Here is a 27,490-nt window from a genome sequence, read left to right on the forward strand (position 1 = left end):
TTATTTTTTATATATTTTTGGGGGATATTTATTATAGCAAAAAGTAAAAAATATTGCATTTTTTTCAAAATTGTCCGCTCTATTTTTGTTTATAGCGCAAAAAATAAAAACCGCAGAGGTGATCAAATAGCACCAAAAGAAAGCTCTATTTGTGGGGAAAAAAGACGTAAATTTTGTTTGGAGCCACGTCGCATGACCGCGCAATTGTCAGTTAAAAGCGACGCAGTGCCGAATCGCAAAAAGGGGCCAGGTCCTTTAGCTGCATTTTGGTCCGGGTCTTAAGTGGTTAATGGCAGACTTTCTTTACGTTGATGTCCCACCTTGCCTAAACCAGTTCTGCGTCGTCCTGTAACATAAGATAAACAGTAAGGTTGGACCTGTGGACCCTGAAGCTGCCTCTGTAGTTCCTATTCTCATAGTTTAATGCTGTGTTTAATCTCATCATGTCTTCTGCAAGATCTGTGTATTATCTAGTCTGTTCCTCTACTTCTTTCAGTATTCCCTAATATGGCCTGTATGTATATGATGTGTGTATGTTGTGTGTGTATATATATATGTGTGCTCCTCCTCTTGCTGTCAGACATTTGAGTTGTCACATACCCGTAATGTCCGCTCCGGGAGTCCACCTTTATCTTGCAGATGTGGGTCAGATATGCGCCTTGCGACATAAGCTGTGCATGGAAATCAAATCCCCCAGCAGGATTAATAGAGCTGATTATGACCATTTATCCCTTCAGCATCAGGAATCGTACTGCATACCTTTCCTCAATGATTTCCATGTGCAGAAGCAGTCTGACTAACCAGCTGCAGGGGAACTATAAACCTCATCATGCACATGTACGGCATGTAGTTCACCAACAACCTACCTAAGAGCTGCCCGTAACTGGCAGGTGAGCGGCATTAATAACATTACAAACATTCTCTGCCATTTCTAGGTGTAACAAGATCAAGAATACTAATTCCAGGCAGCCGTTGCCCTGAAGTTTGTGAATCTGGGGGAATTGCTGGCCAACCCATGGTAGTAGTGAACCCAAGTAAGTGCCCCAGGCAGGCCAGGACAAAGTCAACCAGTAGGACTTGCAACAGGAAAATTTCCAGTGTGGTTCTATTCATGTTACCATTTCAGCAAGGTGTAGACCTCCTTTCTCAAGACGCTCGCCATATATAATCATTAATAAAAAGTAGTACTCCAGGCAGTGGCGGTGCGTCCATAAAGGGCACAGGAGCGCCGCCCCCTCTCTCCTGTCACACCTCTATCACCATAGATAGATTCATGAATTGCATCCAGGCAGTGCAGAGACAAGGTCAACCAGTGGAACTTACAACAGGAGGAATTGCCAATGTGTGTTTTTTTTTTTTAATGATAGCGTTTTGGTGAGGCGTCTTGGGAAAGGTGGGCTGCACCCCACCAAGGCATAAACATGAATAAAACCACACTGGCAATTCTTTCTGTTGCAAGTCCTACTGGTTGACCTTGTCCTGGCACTGCATTGGGCACTTATTTGGGTGCACTACTACCATGGGTTGGCAGCAAATTCTCTGTATTTTCAAATTTTAGGCCATAAACTTTACAGTACAGTCCCCTTGGGTGGAATACCGTAAACTTGATGGGTTCATTGATAAGCTACTATGGGCCAGATCCACGTACCTCGGCGCTTCTTTACGTCCAGCGTAGTGTATCTCAGATACACTACGCCGCCATAACTTACAGCGTATTTCCCGTATCCTGAAAGAATTTGCGCTGTAAGTTACGGCGGCATAGTGTCAGGCCGCGTACAGACGAGCATACATGTACGATGAAACCGGTCCGCTGGACCTTTTTTACCGTACATGTATGCCCGGGGATTTCTGTACGATGGCTGTACTCACCATCATACAGAAATCCGCGCGTAAACAATACGCGGGGCGTGTCCGCGCCGTCGCCGCGACGATGACGCGGCGACGTGGGCGGCCCTGCCATTAAATGCTTCCACGCATGCGTCAAAGTCATTCGACGCATGCGAGGGATGGCGGGCGCTTCGGACATGTACGTAGGTCTGTACAGACGACCGAACAGTCCGAGCGGGCAGGATTTCAGCGGGCTGTTTTAAAACAAGTCCAGAAATATTTGCCCGCTGGAAAAGGCCCGCGGGCAAATGTTTGCTGGAATCCTGTCCGCTCGGGCCTACACACGACCGAACATGTCTGCTGAAACTGGTCCGCGGACCAGTTTCAGCAGACATGTTCGGTCGTCTGTACGGGGCCTAACTGTGTCGGTGTAAGGGCGCACAATTCAAATGGATGAGATGGGGGCGTGTTTTATGTTAATACATCTTGACCCGACGTAAATGAAGGTTTTTTTTAACGGCGCATGCGCCGTCCGTGGGGGTATCCCAGTGCGCATGCTCCAAATTAACCCGCAACAAGCCAATGCTTTCGACGTGAACGTAATTCTACGCAAAGCCCTATTCGCGAAGGACTTACGCAAACAACGTAACATTTTCAAAATTCGACGCGGGAACGACGTCCATACTTAACATTCAGTACGCCTTATATAGCAGGGGTAACTTTACACCTGAAAAAGCCTCACGGAAACGACATAAAAAAATGCGCCGGCCGGACGTACGTTTGTGGATTTGCGTATTCTAGCTAATTTGCTAGATATTTGCTCGACGCTGAAATCAACGGAAGCTGCCACATAGGCGGCCAGAGTAAAATATGCACTTAGGATCCAACAGCGTACTAAGACGTACGCCAGCGGATCTAGCCAGCTTCAGGCGTAATCTTGTTTGTGTGGATACAAAACAAAAGATACTCCGGAGCAACCTAGGAAGTTACGCGGGCGTTTAATAGATACACCAGCGTAACTGCTTCGTGGATCTGGCCCACTGGGGCCAGATTCTCAAAAGAGTTACGCCGGTGTATCTACAGATTACACCGGCGTAATTCGAAATTCCCGCCGGCGTATCTTTGTTTTTGTATTCGCAAAACAAGATAAGCCGGAATTAGGCTAGGATTCGACTAGTGTAAGTCACTTACACCGTCGGATCCTAAATGCAATACAACGCTGACCGCTAGGTGGCGTTTACGTTCAGGTCTAATTGACTTGCAAATGAGCCTGATACGCCGATTTCCCGAACAAATTTGCGTCGGTACTTGTTGTTTACGTCGTTTCCGTAAGCGTAAGGTTACCCCTGCTATATGGAGGGGTAACCTTACGCCAGTCCGCCGTATGCCATGTTAAGTATGGCGTCGGGTCCGCGTCGTCTTTTTCCGTCGGTTACGTCGTTTTCCTAAGTCGTTCTTGAATACGACTTTACGTCAATGATGCTCACATCGGCGTCATTGACGTTTTCCGTCGTGAGCTAGAGCATGCGCACTGGGCTATTTTTCAGCCCGGCGCATGCGCAGTTCAATCGGCGCGTGGGCGCGCTTAATTTGAATACAAGCCACCCCTTTGAATTACGCGGCCATACGCCGGGCCATTTACACTACGCCGCCGCAAATTACGGAGCAAGTGCTTGGAGAATACGGCACTTGCTCCAGTAAGTTGCGGTGGCGTAGTGTAAATGGCTTACACTACGCTAACTACCGATTCTATGAGAATCTGGCCCACTGTCTTTAACCTGTTTGGCATCTTTGCCCTAGGCACTGGTTGACCTTGTCTCAATACTGCCTGGGATACCTACTTGGGTTCACTACTACAATGGGTTGGTAGTGAATCACCTGCATTCATGAACTTTTGGCCGAAATTGTTGAAGGTTCACACCGGTAAAATAAGGAAGAGCCTATAAGCCAATAGAAAGCCATTGCCCCTGGTCAGATGAGTCACAAGAGCCAATAATCTAATGGAATGACCCTTTGTCTATAAAAAGGGTGGTCTCACGGCAGCCATATTGTCAGTGTCAGAGCTGCTTTGGATGAGCTGCAAATTATATGAAGAAAAGATAGTTTTCATTTATTTTTAATTTTAGCATTGGCACAGGTAGCCCTGGCAGTGCCAAGCTTCCAATAGCTTGCTTATTGGCTCTACAATGGCCACAATTTAATAACAAGATTCCCTCCCACCCTCCTTACATAGACTTCAATAGGATTCACCATCAAGTGCGTGAAATTCAAATAAGATTCTTGACCTGAACCCGGACAGAAGTGTTCATCCCTAGTGGCCAGCATTAGTTCTACTCAATGTACACAGAGCTGTACACTGTTAGGAAGGACACTAAATTATGAATATTTAAGCATGGATCAGATTAATAAATTATAAGAACGCCTTGGTTGGCTTATATTCAAATGCACAAAACAAAACTTTTTATACCGACTGAGCATTTCCTAGGCAACCTTAAAGGATAAGTGCACTTTAAATCAAAGTACATTTTTCTTTTTTGCCCCCCCCCCCTTACCCTGACCTAATCTAACCCGCCATCCTCCTCCACAGATGCATACTTACCTTATCCAACGGCGGCCCTTCTAGCGCTGCAAGCCTTATATGGTTGAAATCGCATCGTATTCAGACCAAAACGATACAGGACCCTTTTTTGTTTCAAACTGGAATCTAGACGCGACCGGTCCATAAGGGGCGCCGCCCCCCTATCCAATGCGTCTAGCCCCTAATCTACATGCCGGGCGCCAGACACATGGATTCCAATGTTTTTTTTTTATGCACATGATTAGAGCCTGAGCGCCATATTCTCTAAGATTCTAGGCGGGCGGCGCGTAAGCCATTTACACTCCGCGCCCCAACCTACAGGAGCAAGTGCTGTATTCCCCAAACACTTGCTCCGTAGTTTGGGGCGGCGGAGTGTAAATGGCCCGGCGTATCCACACGTATATCCAAGGGGGCGGCTTGTATTTAAATTAAGCGCGCCCCCGATTCTGACGAACTGCGCATGCGCCGGGCTTAAAATAGCCCAGTGCGCATGCTACAGTTCTCGGCGTAAAACGTCAATGACGCCGACGTGTGCGCCATTGACGTAAAGTCGTATTCAAGAACGACTTAGTAAAACAACGTACCCAACGGGAAAACACGACGCGGACCCGGCGCCATACTTAACATGGCCTACGTGGGACTTGCGTAAACTTACCCCTCATATAGCAGGGGTAAGTTTACGCTTACGCAAACGACGTAAGCGATGGTTACGCAACGCGAATTCGTTCGGGAATCGGCGTATCAGGCTCATTTGCATAAACAAATGAGAACTGAACGTAAACGCCACCTAGCGGCTGGCGGAGTAATTACATTTAGGATCCGACAGTGTAAGTGACTTACACATGTCGGATCCTAAGCATATCTATGCGAAAATGATTCTAATCACTCGCATAGATACACTGGCCAAAAAAGAGAGATACGATGGAGTATCCTGAGATACACCGTCGTAACTTTACTCAGAATATGGCCCTGAGGCTCTAACTGGCTTCAAAAAAGGGTGGGCTCAGGGCACCCCGAGCCCAACCAGTTTTGTGACAATAGTAAATTAATATTCGCTATTGTCTTCCCGATTCCCCTCCTGGCCAATCAGGAATCGTGTCTTCAGGCCGAGAGAAGACGCAATCGTATTGGCTGCTGAGGGAAGCTGCCGTGAAGCCACGAGAAGGAAGCCAACGCCGAGGAGGAGGAGGAGACGCAGGAAGGAGCCAAAGCTGGCCACGAAATAGATGGGGTAAGTGCGTGACGCCCACCTGACCAACCAACTGACGGGGGTGGTAAGTGTGGGGCCGACCGCTCGAACAACCGACCAATGGCGGTGGCGGTGGGATGTCTTGTTTGCCGCCCCCCCACCCCAAAATATACAGCACCAGCCGCCACTGCTGGAATAAGATCGCATGGGTATTCACACCCATGCGATCCGATTCCAGCACCATTTGGCAGTTTGCACTGGGATCTGAGACCCGATCTGGGGGTGTCATTAACTTTACATTGACACCCACAGCGGTTTGCAGATGTCAGTGTGAACCTTCTGCAGGAACCCGCACAGGATTCGCTACACTTAGAGGCGCCTCTCTTCTGTTTTATACTCAGTTGTGACGTGGCGGTACTTGTATATCAAGTGACTGTCTATAAAAAATCTTTGCTTGTCTTGCAAAATGCTCTCAAACCAAGGCTTTACTGTGTGTGTATATATATATATATATATATATATATATATATACAGGGCCGCCATCAGGGGGGTACGGGCAGTACACCTGTAAGGGGTCCGGAGGTCCCCAGGGCCTCAGATGGCAACCCCCCTTTTTTTGTTAATTTTTTATTAAAAAAAATATATTTTTTTTAATATATTTTTTTTATTTTTAATTAAAGGGACAATTTTTTTTTTAGGGGTCCGGAGGTCCCCAGGGCCCCAGATGACAACCCCCCTTTCTTTATATATTTTTAATTTATTTTTATTATATATATAAAATATTATTATTATTATTATTATTATTATTATTATTATTGTTAAAGGGCCCATAGGTCCCCAGGTGACAACACCCCTTTTTTAAAAAAAAAACATTTTTGTTTTTTATATATTTTTTTCTTTTTATTTCTATTTCTTTATTAAAGGGCTCAGAGGTCCCCAAAGCCCCATGTGGCAAACCCCCTTTTTTTTATAAATGTTTATTTTTTTATTTTTGTTTATATTTTTATATATTTTTTTTATTAAAGGGCCCAGAGGTCCCCAGGGCCCTGGATGGCAACCCCCCCTTTTTTTTTGTTTATTTTTATTTTTTTATATATTGTTTTTTTATTATTTTTTTTTATCAACGGCAACCCCCCTTTTTAAAAAAATTTTTTTTTTATATATATATATATTTTTTTTTTTATTAAAGGGCCCAGAGGTCCCCAGGGCCCCCGGATGGCTACCCCCTTTTTATATATTTTCTTCATTTATTTCTTCTTTTTTTGTAAAGGCCCCCCCCCCCGCTTCTCAATTCGTGTTAGCCCCCCCCACTTCTTAATTTCAGACGGCAGCACCCCCCCCCCCTCCGGTTCTCTGCTCCAGGGGGCCCATGCCTGAAGCTGTGTAAGGGGCCCCATAATTCCTGATGGCGGCCCTGTGTATATATATATATATATATATATATATATATATTTATTTATATGACGCTCTCAAACCAAGACTATATATATATATATATATATATATATATATATATTTATGATGCTGTTAAACCAAGGCTTTACTGTATATATATATATATATATATTTATTTATATAACATTATTTATATGATTTTTATAATTAAAACATTTATTTCTTGAGCGATATGGTCACGGCAAACCAAAATCTCATTGGTAGCTGTTGATTCCTCTTGGAACGGCCTTATTGAACGCTATTAATGGTAAACAGCCCCTTCATTTTGGATGTGTCGGAGTCAGGTGGGGTTTATGTAGGGGGAGAGAAAAGTCTCACGTCATAGGAGAGATCTGCCAATCTTTGTAGCCGCTTTCCCCTTCAGATAGACGCAGCCCTGCCCTATACACATACCAATAAATAAAGCTGCAGATTGAACTCGCACATACCTGTTACAGAGCTCAGCAAAGTTCACCGCCTCCCGCTCACTTCGGCTGGATCCCAGTAATGGTCCTTGGTTGGTGGTACGTAGGGGGAGACCTGTAACTTCTCCTGAGTCTTCCAGCCCCACAACACCGACTAGGCCATGAAATATGCATGGCGGCCATATATTATTAATCCTTGTGTTCTTTCAGGCAGGCCGGGCTCTTTGCTCTACAGAGGTAGTGTAATCATTGATACATCTGACACGTAAGCTGACCTGTTCATTACCATGAGTTGCCTTAGCAGTGGCTCTTTAAAAAGACATCATTTAATTTTTCATCTTGCAAGAGAAAGTGCATTCACCCAAAGTACAAAATGGCGCACCTCGCGTCATCTCTGTGCAGACGTCCGCTGCCGTACACACGTGTATCCATCTTATAAAACGTGAGCACAGTGTAGGATATCGTCAAAGGAGGTTTAATTTACACTGAAATTATTTGATTACATCTAACCAGTTTCTAGGTGTGGTGTCTTTCTCCTGGTGAAACGTTCCAAAGCTGCTATTAGAAAGTTGGCAAAGTCTCCACTCCAAGGCCCTGTACACACGAGGAGACATGTCCGATGAAAACCGTCCGCGGACCGTTTTCATCGGACATGTCTCCTGGGAGCTTTTGGTCTGATGTGTGTACACACCATCAGACCAAAATCCCAGCGGACAGAGAACTCGGTGACGTAGAAGACACCGACGTTCTCAAACACGGAAGTGCAATGCTTCCACGCATGCGTCGAATAAATTCGACGCATGCGTGGGATTTCGGGACTCTGGTTACACGTCATAACCAGCGGACATGTCCGATTAGGTGTACTAACCATCGGACATGTCCGACGGACATGTTTCCAGCGGACAAGTTTCTTAGCTTGCTAAGAAACTTTTGTCCGCTGGAAACCTGTCCGCTAGGCCGTGCACAAATGGTCGGACATGTCCGCGGACCGTTTTCAGCGGACATGTTTGACCGCGTGTACGCGGCCTAACTGACTGAACCCAACTCCTTCCAAGAGTTCTACACAACAGTTCATGTGGTGCTGGAGAAGAAGGGGGAAAAGGGGAAACTGGGAAAAAAAATTTAAATGGAGTGGGGGAATACTTGTCCGTAACTTTTGTAAGGTAAACAGGCCAAGCAAAGTCCGCATGATCTTACTTATAATAGCAAGGGTCAGGCAGCCAAACAGTGTCTCCTCTTGAAGTAGTAGATTGCACTGTAAAAACCTGGTCCTCCTTTCCGGGGTACTTCACCACGACCCGATCCCAGTAGATGTGGCGACCCCAGCTCCAATCTCGGTAGCAATAGCCAAATCTTGTATTCAAATAGGGCACCCATGAATCGGCACCCTCTAGGACGTGGGGTATCTTTAAATGCACCCAAATAGCTTCTCGGCACCAAGCTTCCCTCTCCTGGTCAATGTGGTAAAGGAGAGGGGGTGGCACATATGGGTATTCATACCCGTATTCAGCAGCAACTTTTTGGTCCACCACACACTGTAAGTGGGACAGTCTAGGCAGAGTGCATGGATCCCCACGTCCCGGTAACAGGAAAGCGCCAGGTGCCCTCCTCAAAGTAGGGGTAGCTAGGGGTACTGAGGTGGTGAGCATAGCGACAGACACAAAACTTGACTCACCGACTCCCCCAGGTCAAATGCGGGACCTCCGCGGGCGGCTGTCGAGACCCATTCGGTGCGCTCGGATCGGAGCGATTCTCTCTCAAAACATCGTCGGAGGTGCTGGGTTCCTGGAATCCTTGCGACTCTGGAGGACTGTTACGATCATCACTAACAGGGTCATCTGGTGATAGGTGAAAGTCTGTTAGACGCCATTTTTCGGCCGACAGGAAGGTGTAGGGTCTGGTCGCCGCAGGGCCCTCCGACCAATCTAAAGATCGCTGGACCGGTAGGTCTCGACCGCTGCTGCGGGAGGCTGGAGAAGTTCCTTCTCCGATAGGGGCACGCCACACGGAGACTGCTGTAGAAGTTCCAGTCGCCTCCGACATGGTCGAACCCCGGGTGCTTGTCACGTCCGATGAGCTTGTCACACTGGATAGAACACTTTCTAAGTCCGGGTTTTCCCAGAGGCTTACCTCCAATGAGGAAGGTGGTGAGGTAGCCGAAGGTAAAGTTAGGGTGGATGACACTGAAATCATATCAGGGTCCCGGACTTCTGATTCCACAATCATCACCGACGGGGGGGGGTTTTGGCCATGGGACTTCCTCCTCCGCGGTAAGAGTGGCGGTGATGAAATTCACTCGATACTCCTTCGGTGCCTGTGTAGATGAAACAGCCACAAACAAGTACGCTCGGCATCGCTGGCATCGAGCAAAGGGCTGGATCTTTACGGATAGATCCCCGCAACGGGGACAGGTCAAGCCCAGCATCTCCGTTCCCCCGCTGGACAGAACAACGAATCGTCCCTGGGTAGACAGGCGGACACCTGTATCAGTTATAAGCACTCCAGATGGTGCAAATACGGTGGAGGCCCCCGGTAGGGTGGTTGGAGACCTCAGCCTCTGGGCGGCGGCGCCCGGTTGTCGGAAGACAGACATCACCACGCGGTTCCCCTGGTAGATAGGTGTGCTTTGCCGTTTGGCGCGAATTCCCACTGCACGTCTCACGCAGGGGAGGGTGGCTCCGCCCACTTGAAATGCACTTGTCCGGACACGTTGCAGGTGCGTGCTGGGCCGCACGCACGCCCAAGCTTAGCAATGCAAGGTTAACCCCCTCGCTGCCGGACAGTTCAAAGCACACAACACCGGACACTCTTCGCTCTTTAATAAATAATCTCACTTTCTGGTTGCCAATGGTAACGGCCGAATCCCGGACGAGCCCCCACGTGTAGTGCTCACCCCCGAAGGAGCCGCTGGTTGATTTTGGGATCGGCCTGCTAAGTTACCCTGGCGGTGTCTAGGGGTGTAGTTGTGAGAACAGCGGTAGTGAGCGAATGTCCAGACATCCAATAAAGAGTTTTCAATGCTTTATTGATCAGGCCAAACACGGCCAACATCAACATAAAACTGGGAAGGTCAAGGTTGATGAAGGAAAGAAAGAGAACCTCGCAGTATCAGGCCTGGATATTGGATGGAGCAGTCAGTACTGCTCTGTTTAGTACCAATTTCTATAACTCGTCGCCACTCTGCTTGGAGTGGGTAAAGTGCCTCCGGACAGACCCCTATGATAGACCTGGCAGCCGAAGCGTCACTCTGAACTAGCTGGGAGGAACGGGTCTCCCTCACAGGGCCTCTGCCACAGGCCAATTTCAATAAAGGACTTAGGTGAATAAAGAGAGCGAATCCTCCCAGTGGACTTTTCCTATGTAGGTCCCCGGGTGACAGCAATCATACCTGTCAGTGGTCCGGACACCCGATCCCCAGACTGGGATTTTCTCAACAGGTCCAGGAACCCAGTGAAGCACTGGGGTCCTCTTTTTCCTCCGGATGAGACTTGATGCAGTTTTCAGCTTTGGCCAGGTGGGCGGCGCCGGCGGGGTCCATGAATGCACGTACCCTGAAGGTAGGTACCGCACCTGGAACAGGGACCCCGCAAAGATTTCTTAACACATGACATCCGTCACAGATATATTCTCCCCCAGCATGCCCCGCGAGGGAAAAACTCCTCCAATTGGCCGCTGGGGAAAACTCGCTCTGCCAGAACCCCTCTGGCGCCAACTGCCGGCCAGGGGTGGTATTGCACCCCTGGACCATAGACTGACCCAGTGGATATTTCTGGGATGACAGAAGTCCCAAATTTAGTCAAACACCGAATGGGAGCAAAGTAACTCTCCCATTCCCCACTAACTTTAGCGTAGCGCCCATGCTGAAAGCAAGGGGGCGCTACAAATCTATTTTGGAATAAGGCTGTAATATATCAAAATGTGGAAAGAGTGAATACTTTCCGGATGCACTGTAGTTACTTTTTCCTAAATTTGCAAAGTGAAAGGTTCCCTTTAAGACATCAATAGAAGACATTTTCATTAGTATGAGTGTAATAAAGCAGAAAAGGGTTGTCCCTGCCTTCCCAGAAGCTCCTATTAATATATCTGTGCAGCAGGTGCTGCATTTCAAGGATCCACATGCTGCGCTGCTTCTTAATGACTAACCGTAATTACCAGCTCGCCTCTGGTTACTATTGTGTTGGCGCCTTTGATCTTCAGTGAGATGTATGTGCACATGAAATATATATGTTTGTTTCTGGAACAGATCTTGTTAATATTGAATTATTCTGAATACCCCGTGCATCCGTCACATTCATAGCACTGAGGGTCAGTGGGAACCCAGATGTGGTTCTTTGTTTCTCTACCAGCAGCCCTTGTGGCCTGCGCTGGTAAGATCTGCCCAAGAGGATCTCTGATCACCATCATCTGTAATGGGCATGTGGACATGTGGCGCTGAATATCATTTTCCATCCCTGCTTTCATACTGTGATGCATTTTTTTTTTACTATTCCTCATAGCTTTTAATTGATTATGACAGTATACATCTATCTAAGGTGTAAGCGTGAGCGAACATATACATATTTTACATATATATATATTTATACTGTATATATACACTCACATACACTATATTACCAAAAGTATTGGGACGCCTGTCTTTACACGCACATGAACTTTAATGGAATCCCAGTCTTAAAGGGTATGTCATTTTTTTATTATTTTAAACCACTTCCTATCTGGGCCATCGCCAATTAACGACCACAAGGTGGCTCTACAATGGGCCTCTGGCCTCCCGCCGCGCGTGCCCGCTGCGTCACTCAGGTGCCGATGCGCGTGCCTGGCAGCCGCGATGTCCGCCAGGCACCTGCGATCAGCAGTCACAGAGACAGGGACGTGGATCTCTGTGTGTAAACACTAATAGCTAGATCAGGTACAATGGTGCAAACTTGCGGCGGCGTATGCTTAGCGCGTTTAGGCTACGCCGCCGTAAGTCAGCTAGGCAAGTACATGATTCACAATGTACTTGCCTGCTATCTTACGGCGGCGTAGCCTAAAGCGGGCGGGCGTAAGGGCGCCTAATTCAAATGTGTTTGAGGGGGGCGTGTTTTATGATAATGAGGCTTGACCTCACGTTTTATACGTTTTTTCTTACTGCGCATGCGCCGGGCGCCTACATTTCCCAGTGTGCATTGCGGCTAAGTACGCCGCACGGGCCTATTGATTTTGACGTGGACGTAAACTACGTAAATCTCGATTCACGGACGAGTTACGCAAACGACGTAAAAAATTCGAATTTCGACGCGGGAACGGCGGCCATACTTGACATTACTATTCCAATAGGGCCTAGCTCTAACTTTACGCGGCCTATCTCTTAGGCAAACGGCGTAAAAGTACTGTGTCGGCCGGGCGTACGTTCGTGAATCGGCGTATCTCCTCATTTACATAATCTACGCCGACCGCAATGGAAGCGCCACCTAGCGCCTAGGAGACCAACTTTTGAAGGGTCAGGTAAGTTAACAGGGGCTTGGGGGGGGGGGGGGGGGTTCTATTCCCTGGAAAAAATAGAATGCCTTAAAGGGTTTGTAAAGGAATTTAATTTTTTTCTTAATAGCTTCCTTTACCTTAATGCAGTGCTGTTTTCATGTCCTCATTGTTCGTTTTTGCTCTCAAGTTGCTGTAATTCTTCTCTGATTTCCACACTTCCTGGTTGTCTGTTTCCTGATAACCACAGTGCTGGGAGCTTTCTCTCTGTGGTCACTAATCAAGGAGGTGTGATTAATGTGTGTCTAAAACCCCTCAGCACCAATCAGTTTCGTTTTCCAAACCATCACTGCCCTGTATTGGCAGTACACCCGGTTGGAGAATTTGATAAGTTGGAACTTTTGACAGAGCACCGCTGACTGCAGTTGTGGAAGATCAAAGGTACATGAGGCTGCAGATGGGCACGGTGAGGCAGCAGATGGGCACAGTGAGGTTGCAGATGGGCACAGTGAGGTTGCAGATGGGCACAGTGAGGCTGCAAATGGGCACGATGAGGCACCAGATGCGCACAGTGAGGCTGCAGATGGGCACAGTGAGGCTTCAAATGGGCACGGTGAGGCAGCAGATGGGCACAGTGAGGTTGCAAATAGGCACAGTCACAGTAAGGCTGCAGATGGGCACAGTGAGGCTGCAGATGGGCACAGTGAGGCTGCAGATGGGCACAGTGAGGCTGCAAATGGGCACAGTGAGGCTGCAGATGGGCACAATGAGGCTGCAGATGGGCACAGTGAGGCTGCAGATGGGCTCAATGAGGCTGCAAATGGGCACAGTGAGGCTGCAAATGGGCACAGTGGGGCTGCAGATGGGCACAATGAGGCTGCAGATGGGCACAGTGAGGCTGCAGATGGGCACAATGAGGCTGCAGATGGGCACAGTGAGGCTGCAGATGGGCATTGTTGACCCTCTTTTCCACTTACAGTAGCTGCTGCATTTCCCACCTTAGGCTTATACTCGAGTCAATACTATTTCCCATTTTTCTGTGGTAAAATTAGGTGCCTCTGCTTATATTCGGGTCGGCTTATACTCGAGTATATACAGTAAGTATATGTAGGGAATTAATAACTGGATTATCTGGGACTCTATTACACTATAAAAGTTTCATATGGCCTCTTGAGAAGTTCCATCATCCAACAAAGTCATCTATAAATCCATTATGATTTCAAAACAGCTGGATATGTCAGAATTCCTAATTGGCTTCCTTCATGGTTCAAATATCGCCCCCCCAGATGAAATCCCCCCTACCAGTATAAATATCTGTCTCCTCCATCCCCCATATCCCCCCCAAAAATCACCCCTCCTAGCACAAATCCTCTACCCCCCAAATTTCCCCTCCGGGTACATATTTTCTCCTTCCCCACTCCAAATCCCCCTCCTAGTACAAATATCTCCCCCATCCTAGCACAAACACCCCCAATCATCCTTACTAGCACAAATCCTCCTCCTCCCAGACCAATTTCCCTCCCTCCTCTAACATATCACCTCTACTAGCATAAGCCCCCCAAATCCCCTCTCCTAGCACTCCTCTTCTCCCACCCCCCTCGCAACACAAATCCCTCTAAATCACCACTCCTTGAACCCTACCCCCTCAAATTTCCTCTCATAGAACAATTCTTTTACCCTGCTACCCCCGAAACCCCTCCTCCTAACACAAATCCGCTCCCCCATCAATCTCTTTGCGGTGCCTACCCACCTCACGCGGTACCACAGTGCCCAGGGCAGCCGACCCTCCTGCCCACCCCTTGTACCGCCCTGTGTCTGGATAATAGAAGAGCATTTTGGTTGATGACCTCACCAACGTGATGATGCAGCCTGCCACACTTCACTATCTGAAGAGTTTACAGTGGGCAAAGTTGGGTATATTCAGGTTGCACATTTTGGAATTCTCAATGGGTTTCCTTTATGGTTCAAATCTACCAATCATTACACACTTGCATGGTTCAGACACAGGTGTTCCAATATTAATAGGTTGCTTGAACAAAGGTGGGCTTGGTGGTGAGGTGGCGAGGTGGCAGATGCAGGGAGGCTCTATCCTCTGTATGATCTCCAAACTATCATTTTCAGCTTTGATATTGGAAAACCTTTCAAAACCTACAGTACACGCCCTTGGTGGGGCCTTCTCTCTATTCGATCCGGTGACACCTCTCCCACCAATGGTGTCACATCGATCATTTGGCACCTCTCCCACCGATGGTGTCACATCGATCATTTGGCACCTCTTTTAAAAAAGAAAGTACAGTGGAACCTTGGATTCTAAGCATAATCCGTTCAAGGAGAAATCTCGTAATCCAAAGCACTCGCATATCAAAGCGAGTTTCCCCAATGGAAACGAAAATCATTTGTTCCGCATTGACTTCAATACCGCATGTGGTAGAGACCCTCGGAAAGGCTCGGAAACACCCGGGAACCGAGTATTTCCCAACGGCTCCGATTGGCTCGGCTCCCCCACACCTCAGGCCAAATGCGGTACACCCCATTAGCTTGAATTCTGCTCGTCTTGCGAGACAACATTTGCAAACCGAGTCAGAGTTTTAAAAACAAAGGCCGGGATTCACATACCTTGGCACATCTTTAGGCGGGGGCGTAGCGTATCGAATATACGCTACGCCGACGTTGCGCAGAGCGGCGAGCACAGTATTCACAAAGGAATGCTCCCAACGTTGTGCCGGCGTAACGTAAATTCGTAGGCGTAAGCCGGCCTAATTCAAATTAGGTGGGAGTGGGCGTGATCCATTTAAATGAACCGTGACCCCATGCAAATGATGGGCCGAACGAACGGCACATGCGCTGTCCCGTGTACGCTTCCCAGTGCGCATGCTCAGAATCACGTCGGAAAGAGCGCCTAAGATACGTTGAATCACTGAACGTAACCTACGCCCAGCCCTATTCACGTTGTACTACGTAAACTACGTAAAATACGACGGCTGTTCCGTGGTCCATACCTTTGCATGGGTTGCGCCTCCTATATGTGGAATAACTTTACGTCGGACGTACACCTTACGTTAACGGCGTATATTACCGCAACGGGCGCAAGCTATGATTAAGCATTGAAAGTCAATGCGAAACGCGTCAGCTATTTTCCCCACTGTTGCTGTTTGTATGCTGTGCATTTTTTCCTATCAATAAAGAGCACGTCATTTTTAAGACTTTTTTGGAGTGCCGCTGTCCATCTATTTCTCTATCCGCATATCCTGTGCATTGCCAGCACCTATTTGGTTCTCGAGCAGACAGTGATTACCTGGAGGTGCTCACCTGGAGCGGCGGCTTTCTCACCTGTTCCGTGGTCCATACCTTTGCATGGGTTGCGCCTCCTATATGTGGAATAACTTTACGTCGGACGTACGCCTTACGTTAACGGCGTATATTACTGCAACGGGCACAAGTACGTTCGTGAATCTGCGTATCTCAGTCATTTGCATATTCGACGGGTAAATCAATGGGAGCACCCCTTGCGACCAGCGTAAATATGCGCCCAAGATACGACGGCGTAGGAAACTTACGTCGGTCAGAGGAAGCCTATTTTTAGGCGTATCTAGTTCTATGGGCACGGCGCAGAGATACGACGGCGCACATTTACATTTACGCGGCGTATCTCGAGATACGTCGGCGTAAGTGTTACATGAATCCGGGCCAAAGTTTCTTGTCTTTCAAAATGCTCGTTAACCGCTTCACTCGTAAACCAAGGTTCCACTGTATCCTTAGGGACTTATTGTGTTTTTGTTGCTGGAAGTCAGTCCACCAAGTTGTTCTTTGCTAGGAGGTAAAGGAAAGTGGGGACACCTCCATGGCGGTAGGGCCCCTAAATAATGCCCTTGGATGGGCACGGGCAACTAAACTATACACTTTAAGAAGACGCCATTGGAAAACTCAAGTTCCCAAACCTTCACGTACGGTAGCCAGGAATATTTTGTAGCGGTACAGTTATCCACACACATCTCAAGTTTTACAAGAAGCAACAATATTCGTTTGATCAGAGTCTGTTTAATGCCAAACTTTGCTTGGATTAATAATCCCCCAGAATGCTTTGCTTTTCATCGACCTGTTCTGTTTCACTTTAAAAGGTCCTATTTACATCCATTCATTTTTATTTTTTTTTGTTCCCATAACATACCAATAAATAGACAGATAGTAATTTGGCACAGTATCATTCAACCTCCTTCTAATAATACCCATTCACACCCCCTAGTGGCAGTCCCTCTCCTCCCCCCCCCACCCCCCATGCATCCCTTTGTTCAAAATATACAAATAAACCCCGCCCTCTTCTCTTAAAGGACAGTGCCAGATGTCTTGGTGTTATGTGACCACAGAAGCCTCTTCCTTCTGTCCTTCCTCTTGTTCTGTCAGGGTTGCCAGGAATTGACACGGCTGCCGGCAGCTTCCTTGCCAGAACCAGTGGCATTGTCGTCGTTATTAGGTGTGCATCTACGTTGCATGAGTTGCTTTGGATGCAAATGTTTCTAAAACGTTAGAAGTTGATTCACAGTTTGAAGCTATATACAGCGGGGATGAGAAAAGCTTGTACATACATGAGCATTGAGCATATTCAGTAACCCACACCGCTACCAATTTCACTTAGGCCTACAGGTACAGGGGAGATTAGTAGCTTAATCAAGCTACTCTATATTGCCAAAAGTATTGGGACGCCTCCCTTTGCATGCACATGAACTTCAATGGCATCCCAGTCTAATGCCCTGTACACATGCCCGGGATTACCGACGGTATAAGGTCTGTCGGAAATCCCGAGGGGAAAACCGAGAACCTACTCTTTACTTTTTCCCCTGTACACACTTTCGGTTTTCCCGGCGGGAAAACACTGTTGAGAGCTTTTCCTCGTGAATCCCGGCCGTGTGTATGGTCCATCTGTCTTTTTCTTCACAGGAAAACAGCCAAAAACTGCCGTTTTCTGCCGGGAATCCCGACGGGAAAAAAAGAGAACTGGTTTTCTTTTTTTTGCCGGCCGATTACGTCAGTTTTCCTGTTGGAAAAACTGCGATGGAGCATACACACGGCCGGGATTCCCGGCCAAAAGCTCTCCTCGCAGTTTTCCCTGTAGAGTTCAATATTGAGTTGGCCCACCCTTTGCCGCTATAACAGCTTCAACTCTTCTGGGAAGGCTGTTCACAAGGTTTAGGAGTGTGTCTACTACGGGAATGTTTGACCATTCTTACAGAAGCACATGTGTGATGTTGGGCTAGACACCCTGGCTCGCAGTCTCCCAAAGGTGTTCTATTGGGTTGAGGTCATGGCCAGTCAAGTTTCTTCACCCCAATGCGCTCATCCACATTATATTGCCAAAAGTATTGGGCCACCCCTCCACACACATCATTTGATTGGGGGGGGTTGGGCTTGGTACCTTAGTTCCAGTAAAGAGAACACTTAAAGCGGGGGTTCACCCTAAAAACGATTTTCTAACATGACATCCAGCTCACTCTCTACATTGACAGTATGCCGTTATTTTTTTTTTTTTTTGCTGTACATACATTTGTACAGCTATTTTCTTCCCTGGCTTCTGGATAGGGCCTCCCGCGGGAGTGGGCGTTCCTATCCAGCAGGTGATTGACGTGATGACAAAAACAACCTCCACCCGTTGCATAAGGAGCATCACGGGTTGCCGAAAGAAGCTGAACGTCGGTGCGCAGGCGCCGTATAGCGCCGACTCGCCTTTCGGCTTCTTTCGGCAACCCGTGACGCTCCTTATGCGACGGGTGGAGGTCGTTTTTGTCATCACATCAATCACCTGCTGGATAGGAACGCCCACTCCCGCGGGAGGCCCTATCCAGAAGCCAGGGATATGTACAGCCAATGTATGTACAGCAAAAAAAATAAAAAATAACGGCATACTGTCAATGTAGAGAGTGAGCTGGATGTCATGTTAGAAAATCGTTTTTAGGGTGAACCCCCGCTTTAAGGTGTCAGCATCCCAAGAAATTTTGGACAATTTCATGCTCCTAACTCTGTGGGAAAAGTTTGGGGATGTCCCCTTCCTGTTCCAACATGACTGCTCACCAGTGCACAAAGCAAGGTCCATAAAGACATGGGTGAGCGATTTTGGGGTGAAAGCACTTGACTTGCCTCAGAACACCTTTGGGATAAATTAGAGTGGAGACTAGGAGCCAGGCCTTCTTGTCCAACATCAGTGACTAGCCTCACAAATGCGCTTCTGGAAGAATGGTCAAAAATTCCCAAAGACACACTCCTAAACCTTGTGGACAGCCTTCCCAGAATTGAAGCCGTTATAGCTGCAAAGGTTGGGCCAACTCAATAGTGACCCCTACGGACTAGGACTGGGATGTCATTAAAGTTCTTGTGGATGTAAAGACGGGTGTCCCAATACTTTTGGCAATATAGTGTATCAAAATGGCTAAAAACGAATTGCTTGGAGTAGTAGTTAGTCATGGATATGGATTCTTATGGCGTAAACTAGACGAGCACCATGACGTAGTAAAAAATCTTTCATACTCACACATTGGTCCAATCATGTAAGATTGGATCGCTACAAGATGCTACTGCATGCTGTAGATGATGCCATTGAGAGCCATGTGTTCCATAAATTGCTCCTCCTTGCAATTAATCTCTAATGATTTTAGTAGCATAGACTCCAATACAACATACCCAAAGAGACACTGGGATCTTTTAGACTTGTAAGTGTAGTCAGATGAAGGAAAACTTCCAACAAGCTAAATAGCTATGGCGAGGTGGCAAGGCTTCTCTCGATGGGCACCCAGCAAGAGCTCAAGCCATAGAAATGCAGAAAGGAGCGCCAGACCAAAATCAAATAAAAGAGTCCAAGATTATTTTAGTTGTTGGGGGGAAAAAAAGTCATATAAAAATATCGAATGTGTTTTAGGGATGTGTTCCCCCTTCATAGGACTCAACACTGTCAAGTTGTTGCTTCAAGTGGAAAGTTTAGTACTGGTTTTAATATACCTGAAGAGTAATTTTCTCTGAGTCCTTTCAAGTTTTATAATGTGTTGAGACCTGATAAAGGGGGGTAGAGCTACCCTGAAACAAGTTGGCTGATTTTATATTACTACAGTGGAGCCTTGGATTACGAGCATATTGCGTTCCAGGAGAATGCTCGTAATCCAAAGTACTCACATATCAAAGCGAGTTTCCCCATTGAAGTCAAAGTAAACGAAAATAATTTGTTCTGCATTGACTTCAATGGGACGCAATACCGCATGCGGCCAGAGGCGAGGGGGTGCCGGAGAGTCTCAGAAACGTCCGAAAAGGCCCGAGGACACTTCGGCTGACCTCGGCAAACCTCGTAAAGACTTCCTACCCAAGATTTGCCGTGGTCAGCCGAGCTGTCCTCCTGGCCTTTCTGTGCATTTCTGAATGGCGCTGATTGACGACGTTCAGCTCTGCTCGGCTCCGGCGCCCCCCCAGGCCAAAAGCGGTACTGCACACCGCTTTGGTCTGAATCGTGCTCGTACTCGCAAACCGAGTCACGATATTAAAAAATACAGTGCTCGTATTGCGAAACGATCCGAGGTTCCACCGTATTTTTTTTTCAAACAATGAAAATAATCTTGGGTTCTTTTATTTGGTTTTGGTCTGGTGCTCCTTTCTGTATTTCTATCATTTTAGTAGCATGACTGAGCAAATACAACTCCCCTGTGCATCTCTAACCTAAAAGAGGTCAGATCAGTGAAAGAGGGATTCTACTTTTTTTTTTTTTACTGAAGCTCATTATTGTGTGTCTGTGATACATTTCAGTACACACACACATTCTCACACATACAAAAGCCACACTTTTCATTGTCACTGCTATGTACAAGGTACAATCTGATCGTGCACACATGACCGTTTGAATGGCAGTATTAGCGCTTTTGAAACTCTAGATCAGTGATGGTGAACCTTGGCACTCCAGATGTTTTGAACTACATTTCCCATGATGCTCCACCACACTGCAGAGTGCATGAGCATCATGGGAAATGTAGTTCCAAAACATCTGGGGTGCCAAGGTTTGCCATCACTGCTCTAGATGCAAGGACCTCTTGCCCCACAGGGTGGTGCTGGGCCTGGATTGCAGCAAAACCCACCTCAGTAGGGGCTTGAGGACCATTAACTGCTATAGATGTGCTAGGAAAGACCCCTGCACTAAGTAGAAGGGCATTTTTATAAAGGGACAGGAAGGGCAACAGAGAGATGTGGAGGTAATTGAGACTTACTTCCAGTGTTGTAAAATAACTCCTGTAGACCTAAAAAAGATAAGACTTAAACAAAAGCCTCCCACATTTATATTCCACATATCAGCAGAAGATGCTGGTGCTCTCTCGGGCTCCTGTTAGCCTCATAATCATCAAACAAAAATAAAGTAACACTCAGTTTCTGATCTTCTATATATCTTTTATTTCATCCTCAGCTTACAATCAAAGCAGCCCCAGGTTACAATGAAGGCACTAGCGCCTCTGTCATGCTTTGCAGGCTGAGGATGAAATAAAAGACATAGAAGATCAGAAACCAAGTGCCGACTCTTTCGTTAATTAGATAAGACACTAGATCTTAAATAGGACAGCCTTCCCGTGCTCAATGATAAGGGCAAGCTGTTGTTCAGTATTGTAAGAGCTCTCAGACCTTACGGGACATTTTCCTTACTTTCCAAATCCAAGATCATTGCTACTGTAATGCTGCGTACACACGATCGGAAATTCCGACAAGAAAAGTCTGACGTGAGCTTTTGGTCGGAAATTACGACCGTGTGTAGGCATCGGACATTTTCTGTCGAAATTTCGGACAGCAAAAATTTGAGAGCTGGTTCTCAATTTTTCCAACAAGAAAAGTTCTTGTCGGAAATTCCGATCCTGTGACCGTGTGTATGCAACACAAGTTTGAGCCAAAATTCAGTCGGAAAAAAATCCACAGTTTTCTTGTCGGAATTTCCGATCCTGTGTCAGGAGATGCTTGACATCTTTTGCTATACAAAAGTGTAAAGGTGGTGTTTATCAGAAGCCCCTATGTTCAAAATATTACAAAGAATAAATAAAAAGGGGATCTCACGCAGTAATGTATTATCCCTTTGCCAATGAATGATCAAAAAAAATATATATATATAAATATATATATATATATATATATATATATATATATATATATATATATATATATATTCCAAAAAAAATATATATAAAATATATATATATATATATATATAAATATAAATATAAATGTCCAGGAATATATATATATAAATGTCCAGGAAAATATATATATTTTCCTGGACATTTATATATATATATATATATATATATATATATAAATATAAATGTCCAGGAAAATTATATATATATATATTTATATATATATATATTTTCCTGGACATTTATATATATATTTTCCTGGACATTTGTATTTTATTTATATATATATATATATATATATATATATATATATATATATAAATATAAATGCCCAGGAAAATATATATATATATATATATAAATGTCCAGAAAAAAAAATATATATATATATATATATAACTGTTCAAGAAAAAGTCTATATAGGTTTTCAAGATAAAATATGTATATAAAAATAAGAGAAAACAAGAATATAGTGGCGTAAGTCCATATAATCCTCCACAGACCGTCTGCGATATATATTTCCTTTATATCCAATAGAAATAGGCTCACAGAACTCTCACCTCATATATATGAAAAAAAAATGCATCAATTTATAAGGGTGACATTCGACCTTCATAGAGAACCATTCCACAGTATCTTATTGGGGCTTCTCTGGCTCTAAATGGCCCTTATGGTCACCTAGCCTAGACTAATTCTCAACAAGCATAATTCATTCACCGAACCAACCTGATACACTCCGGTAATGTTGGAATATAAGGTGGGAAAAAAGAGAAAGAATGCCTCCAATGGTGCAGTACGTTCAAAAAAACTAAAGAATTGTTTATTAAAGGAACTTACATTAAAAATAGTACAAACAAGCAAATCAGATAAAAAGTGCATTTTCCAGTGTGTGACTACTTCCGGACACTCCCTACGGGTTACGTCACAGCACGTGACTTCATCAGGGGATGAGGATTGGTCTAGGAGACCATAATGGCCATTTAGAGCCGGAGAAGCCCTAATAAGATGCTGTGGAATGGTTCTCTATGAAGGTCGAAAGTCACCCTTATAAATTGATGCGGTTTTCTTCATATATATGAGGTGAGAGTTCTGTGAGACTATTTCGATTGGATATAAAGGAGTATATATCGCAGACGTTCTGTGGAGGATTATATGGACTTACAACACTAATTTTCTATTTTATCTACTTTTCTCTTATTTTTATATACATATTTTTTCTTAAAAACCTATATAGACATTTTCTTGAACAGTTATATATATAGTTCCCTAAACATTTATATATATATATATTTTTTTCGGACTATCTATATATATATATATATTTTTTTTTTTTTTTCGGACTATCTCTCTCTCTCTCTATATATATATAGTCCAAAAATATATATTATATATATATATATATATAACTGTTTTTTTTTTATTTTGATCATTTATTGGTGATAATACATTACTGCGCGAGATCACCTTTTTATTTATTTCTATTTTGTGTATTGTGAACAGTTTTGCTGCTGGTTTTGATTCACAGTTATCACTTTTTATTTGTTATTCTGTTACATTACAATACTAATACTAGTAGTGCAAAGGACACTTTACACATGTTACAAAGAATGGCTATCTTGTGTGGTGTATAATGAAAATGCCATCACCTGCAGCGTTCTACCTCCTAATGCCCAGACAGTACCTGAGATTGCATCCCAATTCCTGGCCATATGTTCTAACCAAGCTTTAGTTAGACATGCTCAAATGTGTCCCACCTTCAGGTAGAAGCCCACTTCAGTGGCATTCACCAGTATCTCCACCGATAAGCATGCAATAATTGTCAAGCCCTACAGACCTCTATATGTAAGAAAGATATTTTAAACTTTAACACCAGAGTCAGAGAATGTTGGACCCTCCAACCCTCCTTTCCCCCAGATTAACCTAAACTGTACTGAAAAAACATCAGAAGCCACTTTAAATATAAGACTAGACCAGGCCTAATCACCAAAAAGAATAGAAAGTGTGTTTTAGTCTGTGATGGCCAAATTTGGTTGGATCCTAGCAGTTCCTAGATGTTGGGTTCTCCAGATGAACCCAAACTATACTGAACAACAACAAAAGCCATTTTTATTATAAGACTAGGCCAGGTCTAATTTTGGGAGAACAACACAGGAAAGGGTAATAAAAAGCATGGTTTAGTCTGTGAAGGCCAGATTTGGTTGGATCCTAGATGTTGGGTTCCCCAGATGAACCTGAACTATACTGAAAAACAGCAAAGCCACTTTTGATTATAAGACTAGGCCAGGTCTAATTTTGGGAGCACAACATAAGAAAGGGTAATAAAAAGCATTGTTTAGTCTGTGAAGGCCAAATTTGGTTGGAGCCTAGCAGTTCCTAGATGTTGGGTTCTCCAGTTGAATCCAAACTATACTGAACAACAACAAAAGCCATTTTTATTATAAGACCAGGCCAGGTCTAATTTTGAGAGCACAACATAGGAAAGGGTAATAGAAAGTGTGGTTTAGTCTGTGAAAGCCAAATTTGATTGGTTCCTAGATGTTGGGTTCCCCAGATGAACCCAAGCTCTACTGAAAAACAGCAAAGCTACTTTGATTATAAGACTAGGTCAGGTCTAATTTTGAGAGCATAACATAGGAAAGGGTAATAGAAAGTGTGGTTTAGTCTGTGAAGGCCAGATTTGGTTGGATCCTAGCAGTTCCTAGATGTTTGGTAGGTCCTAGTAGGTGAATTTGGCTAACACAGTCATTCATACAGTCAGATTCATACACCTTACCTTATGTAAATTTCTCAGTTACTCAGCTATCCACTATGTATTTCATTACAGTGTACTAAGTGTTTGTACACTTTGGAGAAAGCCATCTTGTGGGCTGAAGCAGAATTTTAGTAAATTCCTTAGACGGTATAATAAAGGGTTAGTCCACCAAAAATTGCCATTTGCAGTAGATTACTCGGCAGATTCTTTTTTTTTAGATCTCTACAGCCCAGTCACCAGGTCTGCTTACCTTGGATTCCTATTGCAATGGGATCCATGGGTAAAAACGGGGTGGTATAAGAGCATACTTCAGAAGGTAGATACAGCCAGTGGAATACTGAGTCACCAGCAGCATCCACCTGTTAAAGCCAAGTGTGGCCGGTCTCAGGTTTACACCAAAGTGGACCTAATTTATCAAGGCATCTATTATAAAATATGTAAATTTTTCAGAACTACCAAACCCATCCAGCTTAAAATGGAAAAATAAGGAAAAGGCTGACTGGTTGCCAGCAAGTAATTTGTATTCCGAACACCTTGATAAATGAGGTCCAGTGATGTGTTTGCTTCATAACAAAAAAAGAAAAAACAATTTGATAACCAACAAGATGGCAGCTCCATCACAACCTTGCTCCTGCTGTATGCAAGCAGAAAACGGAAGGGAGTCACTACTGTTAAAAGAAAGCTTGGAACAGAGGAAGAGTGAATGGTACATACTTTCCTTGAGATGCCAAGGGCAGGTATTAGACAGAGACCACCAGCACAAACACAGCACAGGTACACGCAAAATCCAGGAGAAGAGGCCACAGTCATTGTCTAGGCCACCAGGGGGCAAAGGATCCCAATCATTTCAAAGTCCTTAAAAGATACAGCCAGTGGGGTCACTGAATACAATATCTTGCCATGTGGCACATTCCAAGGTCCACCAGGAATACATGAGCCTAAGGCCCACACAAATACATAGACACAGGCTACAGAGCTGCAGTCACGACACAACCAGCTGGAATCCCACCGTTGTCCGGTTAGATGTTGACAGAGAACCACAATCACACGTCCAGATGCGAGTAAGACTTCACCCCCGTTGAATCATTGGAGTATTAAGTAAGATAAGAGGGGGGGGGGGCAGGCCTCACTGGTGACACAGATCCTGCACTGGTGGGCAACCAGAAGCCACCATGGGCCCAACATTCCCTATTTTCTGTAATGTATACTCTATGGAGGAGTAGGGCACTGAAGGGTCACAAGTTTCTTCTCTAATTCAGTGACCTGTGATAAGGACAGAAAAAAAAAGGAAAGCAGTATTAAGAATGATTGATTGAGATGCACTAAGAATGCTAATTGAACTACCCCCCATTATATTAGTCTCTGACTATCAGATTTGGTGTAGCCTACACTATAGGAATTACTGGTTGTAACGGTATGGCCCGTGGGACCCAGAGGCGCTTGAAGGATATGGGGTACTCCTGTGTCAGCTTCACCAATGACTCTTGTGTCTAGGGTCATCCTATGTCCACTAGGGGCATGGGATGACTGAGAACTGATATCATGGATTACATGAGATGGGACAGTAATGGTAATTCATGTATTGCAGGATATCTTGAAATATTACAATTTGTTCATTCTGAACACAACAGGTCAATAGAGTGTCTCCTTTAATGTGGAACATAGACTGTTGAGATGTTAATTGATGTTAATCACCTCCAGCTACCTGGCTGTAGTGATGAAAGCTTGCTGTGATTGCATTCTATTGTCTATTGTGTTAATTAAGCCTGGCTCCTAAGATATTTCATGGTGCTAACTAACCCTATATTGTGTGAAAGTTCTATTGATGCTAATATGTGTTGTGAGTTAACACACTCTAAAGGTCAGACGTCTGACGTATGTTTACTAAAGGAATGTGTATTGTGTAGCAGGTGAGAATAGCTTATCGCAGAGTCAGAAAGTCTTTCTAAGATATGGATTAAGGGGGACTCGTTAGCACCCATTTTGTGATGTTGTGGGTGGAGTGTGTCATTGTCCCTTTGATTCCTGCAGCATGCTTTCTAACTGTATATAAGAAACCTAGGTTTACCATTAAAGTGTCATTCTGTTTGGAACCAGAGAACAGAGCTGTGTCTCGTTATTCTGGGGGGGAAATCCAATGGGTCCTGTCTGCTGGATTGTGGCGTGTCGGAAGCTGTCTTGGGTTGGTGGAATGGAATATCGTAATGGGGTTAACCCCTGACCGTTACACTGGTTTTCGATCCTTTAGGTCAAGGGCTACTCTCAGCAAGTTGCACTACTAAAAGGCATGCACACTGGATGTTTTTACAGCAACTGTTTTTGGCAGTAGACGTTTTTTTCTACAGTCAATAAACTCTCCATCATGTTATCCTATGTGTCCATACACACATAGGCTGTTATCAGCAATTTTGGACAGTGGCGTTTTTGAGCAGTATAAAAAACAAAAACTAGTGGGTTGCGAGAGACGTTTTTCAGCTGTAAAAACACTCTAACGCTGATAAACGTCGATAAACGCACATAAACGCTCAAAAACTGCACTCGCCAGCGTTTAAAGTTTTTTGATCATTGAAAAAAAATGTAAAAAAAATGTTTTCTTCAACAAAAATACGCTAAAAACCCTAATAAATGCTAAAAAGCGCTGCTGAAAAAAGTTGAATAACTCACTGCAAAGCTACTGACGTTTTT

At 45.0% G+C, this 27,490-nt stretch overlaps 1 protein-coding gene across 1 annotated transcript in view; it reads right to left on the reverse strand.

Annotated features, from left to right (window-relative positions):
• Nucleotides 1-23,464: 23,464 nt before the first annotated feature.
• Nucleotides 23,465-27,490, reverse strand: part of PPP1R9B (protein phosphatase 1 regulatory subunit 9B) — a 59,023-nt gene continuing 54,997 nt past the window's right edge. Inside the window, exon 10 of the mRNA XM_040331725.1 lies at nt 23,465-26,068. Coding sequence (XP_040187659.1) covers nt 26,015-26,068 — 54 coding nt within the window. The 3' untranslated portion in view covers nt 23,465-26,014. The remainder of the gene's footprint in view (nt 26,069-27,490) is intronic.

This window comes from Rana temporaria, chromosome 12 (genome assembly GCF_905171775.1).
Source record: "Rana temporaria chromosome 12, aRanTem1.1, whole genome shotgun sequence".
In the NCBI taxonomy this organism is placed as follows: Eukaryota; Metazoa; Chordata; class Amphibia; order Anura; family Ranidae; genus Rana; species Rana temporaria.